This window comes from Sinocyclocheilus anshuiensis, unplaced genomic scaffold, assembly GCF_001515605.1.
Source record: "Sinocyclocheilus anshuiensis isolate Anshui unplaced genomic scaffold, SAMN03320099.WGS_v1.1 scaffold132, whole genome shotgun sequence".
NCBI lineage: Eukaryota > Metazoa > Chordata > Actinopteri > Cypriniformes > Cyprinidae > Sinocyclocheilus > Sinocyclocheilus anshuiensis.
In genome coordinates, this window is record NW_015555730.1 from 1,016,450 (window position 1) to 1,027,601 (window position 11,152).

The following is an 11,152-nucleotide window of genomic DNA, read 5'->3' on the forward strand; positions in this document are numbered from 1 at the left end:
GCACCAAGAGCTTGTAACACTCCAAAGAGAAAGGAAAAATTGAAATCGCATCATATGACCCCTTTAAATATTTTTTTTTAAATATTGCACAGACTCTATCATTTGAGCTATTTCAAAGGCATCAGCATCATTTTCATATGAAGGCAAATTATTGTTAAAATTTAATATGTTTGTATTTTAATTGGAAAGCCATAATTCAATAAAACTCTTCAGTTAGTAAAATGTGCATGTTGTATATGCAGTGTTTAGTAAATTGGATTCACTAATACAGATAAATGCATCATTTGACATCGCTGTTAGACTGTTCAAAAATGCCAACTTTAATTTGTCTTTTTTTAAATTAAGAAAGCAAGAGAGGGCTGATTTGGCTTCTCTCTGGACATCCTGGGACTAAATAATGGGGTGAAAAAGAAATGGAGTTTTTGAGTGTTATGTCTGCTGTTAGTTTTGCTGCAACCAAAGTTCAATTTGCCACAGGTTTACTTTCTCACTCAGATTCTGAGCTTATGTTTCCAGATCACCTCAAATTAATATAAAACCTACAACCACTCAGGGATCTTCTATTTCTGCCAGTTTTTCTTATGTGAGGTGAAGTCCTTTAAACGCTTTACCATATCATCTTTTGGATGTAAAGGTGAATCTCTGTATTGTCTGCACTGGTTGGATAAAGGAGTTAAAACATGTCCATGTGACTGGAATCGCACATTGCACGGAGAGCCTAAAGTGACTGTGAGGTCCATTTACATGTAACAATGGACAATATTACCATAACGGCCCGTATTACCATAATGTGACTTTCTTCTCATTAAATCTCAAAAACTCCCTTTCAGTATTTACCAACACTGTATTTTAGACTAGTTTAGATTTAGTCTGATTTGTAATTGATCCAAATGTTCTGTTTGCGCTATTTGTAAAATAAGCTTGATTCCCCGTCATTTGTTAATGTGACCTCCAGAGGGAGCAGATTTCATTCCTTACTCCTGAAATATGAATGGATACATTTGTATTTTATTTGTTACATTTTATTTAAGACTTATATACATATTAAAAACCAAAAAGGAAGATTATTATAACATTTTATTACAAATCTATTATATAAAAATGCATTATAACATAAAGTAGGTTATTATATTGATCTATAAATTTAGAGGGGACAGATGTCTTGGCCAAAAAAAAGTAGAAATTGTCGGAATTGTTTTTCCACGAGGCGTCGCTCTTTATTAATTAATAGAGTATGTTGATGTCAAAGAGGACTCAGTTTGCAGCAGAACGATATTCATGGTATGAACACAGCAGTGCAGTCTAGAGCAGGATCTCTGAACAACATGGTGTATATTTTAGACGAAAAAAATGCTAATTTAAAGCAGAAAGGCAATGGCCTTTGCATCTGGATAATTATTGAACTAGCTACTAAAGTATTGTCATGAAAAAGCATTTGTCATGACAGCTCAAGGAGGGCTATGGGTCTGTGTTGAATTGCTAATTTAATGTCGTGCTAAGTATTTGCTAAAGACAACTTGTCATTTAGAAGCATTTGCAATTCATAGCCCTTCGCTGAGTTGGTGTCATGCCTTGACAAGACCCACAGCAGCTAGTAACAACGTTACTGAAATGTGATACACACTGAGTTGTAGTAGGCCTAGTAGTGGTAAGTAATAATAGCTAATAATACTGTTATTTCATGAATTAATGTACATTGTATTTAGACATTTTAAGGAACTTGCCCTCAACTTCATCCAAATACTCCATATATTGGGGGGGGGTCTGTTTTACTGTTTATTGATCTTAAATACTGAACTTTAAAAAAAAAAATGTTTTCCTGTGCTCTAAAAAAACGTACTGTACTAAATTAAAGCTCAAGAAGAACAGACGCTTTTCGCTCTGATTGGTCAGTCTGGAGAAAGCCCCGCCCACACATCGAGCCTATTTAAACGCGCTTTCTGCCTGCGCTTCTTTATATGCTCAACACCTGCACACCGTGGGGGTCTACCAGCAGACTTTACTACCCACCAATGGTTGTTCAAGTGAAACCACGCGTTCGCTACAGCAGCAAAACCATGGAAGGCAACCAGCGGAAAGTGGAGGCCAACGTTTTGTTACTTGGAGCTGAGAACGTTGGAAAGTCTGGTGAGTTCTGCTGCAGATGTTGCCTGCTGTCTTTATTCATTTAGTCTGAATTAGAGTACTAACAATCTATTCTTCTTCACAGCTCTCACCGTGCGCTTTCTAACCAGGCGGTTCATAGGAGAATATGGAGATATCGGTAAACATCATCGCGTACTGCGCTTGATCTCCAGTATGATTCGCCGTAAAATAGCCTTGCTTAACGGTTTATTTTCATTCACAGAATCAATATACAGCCATACTGACAAGATCGACGGCCGTGATATTTGTTTCAACATATGGGACTCACTTTGCCCGCAGGTAAGCATCTTTTTGCACATTCCGAGATAAAATAATGATTAAAAGTGTTTTGCATGACATATGGGCAAGCTATTTTAACATTAACTCCTTAAAATAAACTACTATCCATTTTATCTATTGATAAGTTATTCATTTTATAAAGTAAAGGCAATTGTAATGTATACTTGGGAAATATATGTATGTGTCTCATAATAATATACATATATCTTTTATGTATATATATTTTTTTTTTTATAACTTTTGGGGATATTTGCTAGCAACTAAGAAATAAGTACTAGTACTTAACGTATTGCTAGCACAGGACCAGCAACAATTGAAATGCAATAGAAGTGATGCATAAATGTCTTGTTTCAGAATGGAGAGGAGTCGGGATATATCAGCGACAGACAGCTGCAGTGGGCAGATGGTTATATCCTTGTTTACAGCATCTGTGACCACGCCAGCTTCAACGTGGTGCGGCAACAAGTGCAGTGCATACGACAAGCCAAGCAAAAACTGGCCAGCACAGCTCAGATCATCATTGTGGGGAATAAGAGAGACCTCCAGCACAGACGTACAGTGTCCAGTGAAGAGGGCCGGCTGCTGGCGCTCTCGGCGGACTGTGGGTTTTTCGAGGTCTCCGCTGCCGAGACGTACCACGGTGTGCTGATGGTGTTTCACGAACTGTTTGAGCTCATCCGAGAGGCCAGGGCGCTCAAGAAGGGCCCTGCAGGGTTCAAAGGAATCGTGAGGAGCATGTCGGCAGTATTTGGAAGGAAGCGGACTGAATAGTTTCCCCTTAAAGCGGTGGAAGAATCAGGGTTAAGCCCTTTATGGAATCCATATTGGAACAAAGACTGACTATTAATCTCAACTGGATTTTTGCAAGTTGACAGTCTTGGGGCCATTCACAAAGTTCAGTCTGTGCTGTTTTTATTTGCTGGACAGACATCTTTGGCTATTGCATCGCTGTTTTTTTAGCATCTCACACCATATGCATCACTATTAAGTCGCCTGTCAAGTTAAAAGTGGTTCATCTTTTCATCTTTTCATCTTCCAGTTCCAGTTCCATTTTTCATTCTGTTTTGGAATGCAGAAACATGTTCTGTGTGAACGGCCCCTAATTCCTGAATGTTCTAAGAATGTTCAAATTAGATTTAAGTATACAAACAATACTGTCTCATTGCTCACTGTTTCAATATATTATAAACTGTCAGTTCTTTCTTTGTACTACTATCAGTTTTACTGTAGCTAATAAGTGCAATTGGTGGCTCAATCCTTCTTAATCCCTATGCAATTAAATGAGACCGATTCTAAAATGTGGCCTCTAACATGCGATATATGAATATTGTAATCATGTAGCATTTCTTTGTTAAAATGTTCATATTTACATTTTCTTGCCCTAAGTTGTCCGTGCTTTAGGGTCCTATAAAATGCTACAGTCATAAATTGAAGTGATGTGGTAGAATGTTGCATTTCAAAATGACGCCCACTTTTGCCTCTGTTGATCGTTAAATTTGCTAACTATAATGTGTTTTTTAAGTTCTGTTTCATTCGATGCATTGATGATACAAACTGTCAAACACAGATTGTTGTATATATTGCAAGTGTAAAAACATATGCTTATATTGTTTTATAATAAAACATGAGAAAGATTTTAATATCTCTATTGCTTTTTTAGGTAATACTAGTCCAAATGAGCCATTTTAGTATGTGAAAACAATACGTTTTGCCAACTGCATAAATCTGATACTTACAGCAGAAAGGTAGCCATTAGAATCTGCAGGTTACCCATGTTTTAGATTTGGGATTGGCCTCGTTCCTCCCAGCAAACAGCTCTGACTTTAGTCACCATTGACAATTGCGTGTGTCCTTTAATATATTAATTCAAGATAAGCTGGACAATGTTCTGCTCGTTGGATGAACAGCAACAGCACATACATTTCAGACTTTACTGGATTCGCTGGTATCCACAAAGTTGGCAAGCAAATGTCCTAGAAAACTGACCTTGTTTGACCCGTGATTGAAAAGTGTTTAAACTTGAATTGAATCGTTAGCAGAGAAAAACCTAGTAGACTAAATAAAATATTACTTGTAAATTAAGGCTGCACGATAAATCGCATGCGATATTTAATGCGCATCTTGTCAGTAAAGACGGTTCTGTAATCAGCGGTAAATCTCCATCACCTGCGGGCCCGCATTAAATATCGAATGCGATTTATCGTGCAGCCCTATTGTAAATACACATTTGCATTTACATTTAGTCGTTTAGCAGACGCTTTTATCCAAAGCGACTTACAAATGAGGACAATGGAAGCAACCAAAATCAACAAAAGTGCAGTGGATATACAGACCACCAAACCCTGACATTTAATTAATATTTAGACTTTGAATATATGAACTACTGACCTAGTGTGTATTTTTCTCACCTGTTAAGTTCCTTGCACATCATAAACCCTAAAAATAAGGTGCGTTCAAGTCATGTCGGATAGATCGTAGGCTACTTACGAGTTGAACGCACATGAATGCTACCACAAAGTCGTAATTATGAGTGGGAAACTCGAAATTTTCTTTAAGCCCCGAGTTTCCGAGTTGGGGGCGTGTCATTGAGAAACATGGCGGAATCGATAGATGCAACGTCTGTAGTTGACGGTAAATTTTTGTTTAAACTGATAGTTTAGTTGTCCTATAAACTTAAATTGGTCATGTTCTTGTTACGCAGCTGAAATCCAAGTAAAAAAATGCAGACCCTGTTGTATTTTCTTGTAATTTATTAAAAGAAGGTACACCGCCATCTTGTGCCGACTAAACTGACTTGAACGCACCTGACGTCGTAATTACGACTTGTCAACTTGCAAGTACGAATGTCCCAGGAGGACTTGAACGCAGCATTAGTTACAGGCTCAATTAACCTTAAACTTGGCCCGTTGAAGTCACTTCCTCTGAGTACTTTTGTAAGCCAATCAATTTATATATGTAAATAAAGTTAAAATGGGCTTCCCTCTAATGGAAGTAAAGCTGTTATGTCTCAAGTCCAGACACCTGAGAGTCACATGTTCATTCATTCACATATTAGCAAGCTCAGAGCGGATAAGATCACATGTAAGGCCCATTGCTCGCAGTTATGTGGGATTTCTGTAAATGACTACTGTTCCTACAAGAAATATGACTGGCCAACACATACATTGTGAGTGCAAATGTGCATCATATACCAGACTGGTCAACGCATTGCCTCATATATATGAAAATTTCATCATGTACTTGTGCAGGTTTTCCGCAATTCAAAAGCTTTGAGGAGGCAAAACAGTACCATTTTGCTTGTCTGTTTGCACTTGTAATAAAATGCATAAGAGTGAATGGGATTATAGCTATATATCAAGTCTCATCTCCAGTGTTTTGATACAGAAAAGAATGAAATGGGAAAAGAAACAGATTGAGAAAGAGAAAAGGGCAGCTGGATTTTTCTGACAAACCCCCCCCCTCCAGCCAAGTGGGCGCTTTGCGTGGGATCTGACTGAGACCGTGAAAGCTGTTGCAATGCGCACCACAATAACCCTCGTCAGCGAGTAATGACATCACTGACGCAGACGTGTCTCCGTCCACAGAACGCCTCAGTGACACACCAGCCTGAAATCCTCCCACAATCGTGTGCACGCTTACGTTTACACACAACCATATGCATGAATATTCACGATGGGCCATGGGGCACAATGTTCTGGCATATTTTATCAAGCTTTGCCAGCAGAGACAACAATAAAAGGGTCTTCCTCAGGAAACAGTGCCATCTTTAACATTTAATAATTTCATTTGAAAAGGTTACAGCGGAGTTTTCAGGAAATCATATTTTTTCCTTCTCAAGCACAAAATGCCAGGGATGTACATGCCATAGATATTGGGAGTTCACCTCAGGAGGCACAAAATGGAAATTCAAATGTAAATGCATGTTATAAGTCTTATCGTGCATATGTGTTCATCCATGCATATGTTCCCTTTTTAAAAAAGTTTGACCTAAAAATTTAAGTAATGTTTTCAAAATGTCAAAAACTCAATCTTGCAGCAAAAAACAGACTTCTCGTGGTGGGGCATACAGGTCTTCTCCAGTTATTTGGTCTGTATGTCACAATACAGAAGAAGAGAAGAAGAAAACACATGAAAACATCTGCTTCATTGCGATTTTAAAACCTTTAACACCCCATCCCAGTATGTCTGGAATTCATATACTTAGAATTTTGAATATGTAAAATAATGAAGATAGTATTAGCTTTATACTCAATCACATTATAACCGACAAAAAAAAAAAAAAAAAGTTAACTCATGGTATGTCTTAGTCAAAACACTTTGTGTCACTCATCTCAGTGTTTTGGGGTTGAATATGACAGGTTTGAAGATCAGTGCAAAATGTAATATTAATGAGGAAGCCAGAAAATATAATCTCACCACACAAGATTATTTAATTATTATACTTTGTTCCAAGAGTAATTTATTTTATTTATTTATTTTGGTAAAAATTTGCCTACTATGGTCACTATGATGAGTTTCTACAGTGTTTGAGTTATTTCTGAACTTGATAACACCAATTTAAGTGTAAATATTATAAAATACTGATAAAGACCGTAAAAGGAACTTATGTTTTTAATTCATCAATAGCAAAATGTTAATTTCAATCAATGTAACTGTCAGACTCTGTTCCATGTTCCATTGTCTGTGTCTTGCTCCCCAGGTGTTCCTTTCCCAGGTTTAATTTGTCCCAGGTGTTCACCATGATGGTTCATGGATCCCAGGTGTGTCTCGTCATCCCCTCCTCCTCGTGTGTGTATAAAAAGTGTTCCCAGTCCCAAGTTCTCTGTCCGCTGTGAACGTCTTCGTGTGAACGTCTTCCTGTGTTCGTCTCCCTTGGTTCCTTGGTGGTAATAAAGTCCTGTAAACGTATTCTCCAGCGTCTCCTCGTTCCTCGTGTGTGTGCAACGTGACAGTAACATAAGAAAACGGGGATACACAAACTGACCGATATTCTGGGCGAAAAATAAATATTTAGAAATAAAATCAATGTTTTATTTTGAAAATAGTTGAAAATAGTTTTTATAGTTAAACACTTCAGTATCGTATTAATTATATATTAATATAATTTTATAATATATTGTAAGGCACACAAACTGTGATTCACGCAGTAAATTGCAATGTTTCCTGAGAATGACCTGCCCTTTAGATCAAATGATATTCAATTAATTTACTCGTTATTGACTTTTTATTTATTTATTTTGCATTTTGTCAGTGCAGTGACACTTTCAATGCCTGTGTGTTCAGGTTTTGACATTAAACTGATAAAAGGAAATCTCTCTCTCTCTACCATAGAAAAGCCCCGATTGCAAGGCCATGTCTGTCTCCTTATTTGCCTTTATGTGAGATAACAACATCTCAAGGTCCTCGACCACAGAGCCAGGGGAACAATGAAGATGTTTCTCCAACCCTATCTCTCTGTCTCTCTCTTTGTCGTTTTGCTGTTCTTCCTAATTTCGTTTTAAGAGATAAAGAGTGCCTTCGGGCTTTTGGTGGTCTGTACCTCAGCATACTGTGAAGTGTGTGAGGTGAGTCAGGGACATCGGGGATTGTGGGAACAGACAGGCTGTGAACGGTGCGTACATGTGGGATCCTGCACGTACGGATGTGGTACACCGAGTCGCTGCATGTCAAGGGCTCTTCAGGAAGCAAGAGTGTTCAAATCAAACAACAGCTACTGCGTACAGTATGTAGAGTCTGTCACCATTTATTTGAGGAAGATTCATGGTACAATCTGAAGAAAACACGATTGCGTGAACATCTTAAGTTCTAAATGAACAATACACAAGCAAAAAAAATAAATACATAAGCAATGCAAAATGTAGAATTTATGTAGTTTGTGTACAGACATGCCTTAGAATATCTCTGACACAATGAGCCAGGATTATAACTCTGATTTTGGGGAAGATGGGCTGAAGAAACAGGGTCATCATGTTCATATAACAACAACAGCAGGATGCAGAAAAGATGTGTGCAGTGCAGATATTTGATTTGAACTGTTTGATTTAATAAGAGGGATGAGATGAGAGAGTAATTAAGGTGATGGCTCTTGACCAGCCACTGCATTACAATGAGGCCTCATTACCGGATATTGTGCCTCACTGTAAAATGTCTTACCTAACGCTGAAGAGAGAGAAAAATCTAGTTCAGTCTAAATCGAGAAATTATGTGTGCATAATTTCCTTTATAGGCTCATGAATAAGAAAATTAGAATATGCTTTAAATGTCAACTTGCCTGGAGGAGAGATTTTTGTGCTTTTTGATTGCTTCTAATAAATTTTTTTACAGATTTTCTCTCAGAAAATAATGAGCCTTCATCATGCCTTCATCAAAATCCAAAGTGGGATTTTACCAGGAATTAAAATTTAGCTTTTTTTAAGGCAATGAGGCAATAATTACAATTACAGTATTAGCACATTGCTAATAAAAAAAAAAAAAACATTATTTGTAACATATACAGAAATTAAGCATATCTTTTGGTATCCACCATGTTTGTGAAAAAGAAGTGTGCTTAATTGTATTGAATGTGAATTCAAGGTCTTAATAGTATATTTAAAAACTGGGTAACACTTTATTTTACAGTGTCCTTGTTACATGTTACATGCACTTAATATACTAATACCCGTAAATCATGCATAATTACATGCAATAACCCCAAATCAAATCCTTATCTAACCCTAACCCTATAATTGGTACATGTTGTTAATTAATATTACACACTGTAATAAGAACACCATAAAATAAAGTGTAACCAAAAAGTACTTGCAGATAATATTAATGAAATAAAAAGGTCACTTACAGGTGCATCTCAATAAATTAGAATGTCGTGGAAAAGTTCAGTGTACTTAAGGAGAGTTCACTTTTAAAAAGTGCACATTGTAATAATGTCAAACTAATTGCATTATAACTTTTTAATAAATTGCGATATAACTTCATTATAAATGTGTAATTAAATAAGAAGTAAAACACTTCAAGTAGATTATTTCCATAATAAGTACTCTTTTTAAAAGTATGTTAAAGTGTACTTCATTTTTCACAAGGGTTTAACTGTTGGGGTAAACTCCACCCAATCTTTATAATGTCCTGGTATTCAGTGTGAATTAGACCTGTGCTCATTGCTGGCTCATCATAGTCAAGTGTTTGCTTTCTACCAGTCCTGAGTGTGTTTTAAAGTGTTTAGGGTCATTGCCCTTCTGGTTGACCCATGACCTTTGACAGACACGTGGCTTTATGATGCCGGGTTTAACCTTGTGCTTCAAAGGCTTTAGCAGTGATTTCATGATGGCATTCGTATATTCAAGGCAACAGTATCTGTGTGCCAATTCAGGGGCTGCATCCATAGAAGGCTGAGAAGGCTTAACTGAATGCTGTTGAATGGGATGATCTAGCGTACGGAGGATTGCTTTTGTTGCCTTGCAACTGTGACAGCTACCGTTGATAAGCAGCAGTAACTTTTGTACTGGACTTTTTTGAAAGTGAAATTTAACTGTCTGAATAAATATGTTCACCTTGGTGTACTGTATTTGTGTATATAATAAAAAAGCATAAACTATCTATAAAATCCCATTTTTGTAAGATATGTCAATATTTAAACCACTTTAAACTTTTTATTTTTTTGTAACATTAGATATTCGATTAAGCTGAAACCCAATACTTACATTTAAAGGTGTAATATGGCATTTTTACTCCAAAAAAATAAATGTTTGTTTAGTGGAAACTTCAGCCCTGACCTTTGACCCCAAGTGGGAGGCATATACATGTAAACCTTTTCACCTTAGCCTGATGGCCATCCTATCGCCTACATACATTGACTCACAGGAATGTGACAGGAGTTTTGACATAAGCTGACCAAACCAAAGGTTGTTCCTGTTTTGAGTCACATCATTGGAGTGCCATAGCGAGATATACTTGGGCTTGGGTTTTCACTTTGTAGTGGAAAATTACTGAATACTTGTGTGTAACTAATTAACATCCACCAGGGAGTGTGCAATGGACTGGTATGGCTTGGAAAACCTTTAAACTAATTTTATAGGCAAGGAAAACCTATTTTAATTTATATGTTAAGCTAAATATGAGTTTAATAATCGATACTTGAATACAGAGCTTTATGACTGGTGTTATACAGTAATATTAACTGTTTTCGTGGCTGCATTGCATGCTGTTTAAAACATACAGTGGGTACGGAAAGTATTCAGACCCCCTTAAACTTTTCACTCTTTGTTATATTGCAGCCATTTGCTAAAATCATTTAAGTTAATTTTTTTTCCTCATTAATGTACACACAGCACCCCATATTGACAGAAAAACACAGAATTGTTGACATTTTTGCAGATTTATTAAAAAAGAAAAACTGAAATATCACATGGTCCTAAGTATTCAGACCCTTTGCTCAGTATTTAGTAGAAGCACCCTTTTGATCTAATACAGCCATAAGTCTTTTTGGGAAAGATGCAACAAGTTTTTCACACCTGGATTTGGGGATCCTCTGCCATTCCTCCTTGCAGATCCTCTCCAGTTCTGTCAGGTTGGATGGTAAACGTTGGTGGACAGCCATTTTTAGGTCGCTCCAGAGATGCTCAATTGGGTTTAAGTCAGGGCTCTGGCTGGGCCATTCAAGAACAGGAGTTGTTGTGAAGACACTCCTTCGTTATTTTAGCTGTGTCCTTAGGGTCATTGTCTTGTTGGAAGGTAA

The 11,152-nt window shown here is 37.1% G+C and overlaps 1 protein-coding gene across 1 annotated transcript; it reads left to right on the top strand.

The window, feature by feature from the left end:
- Positions 1-1,834: 1,834 nt before the first annotated feature.
- Positions 1,835-3,950, top strand: LOC107672878 (ras-related and estrogen-regulated growth inhibitor-like protein). Its single transcript, XM_016466256.1, has 4 exons — positions 1,835-2,127; positions 2,210-2,263; positions 2,348-2,424; positions 2,779-3,950. The coding sequence occupies exons 1-4, from the start codon at positions 1,959-1,961 to the stop codon at positions 3,193-3,195; spliced, it is 717 nt and encodes a 238-aa protein (XP_016321742.1). The 5' UTR covers positions 1,835-1,958; the 3' UTR covers positions 3,196-3,950.
- Positions 3,951-11,152: the final 7,202 nt, after the last annotated feature.

Bases quoted from the DNA above. Each gene is read 5' to 3' on its own strand.
- LOC107672878 (XM_016466256.1), top strand. From the start codon at position 1,959: ATGCTCAACACCTGCACACCGTGGGGGTCTACCAGCAGACTTTACTAC. The intron at 2,264-2,347 runs GTAAACATCATC...TTTCATTCACAG, and splicing joins AGGAGAATATGGAGATATCG to AATCAATATACAGCCATACT. The intron at 2,425-2,778 runs GTAAGCATCTTT...GTCTTGTTTCAG, and splicing joins GGGACTCACTTTGCCCGCAG to AATGGAGAGGAGTCGGGATA.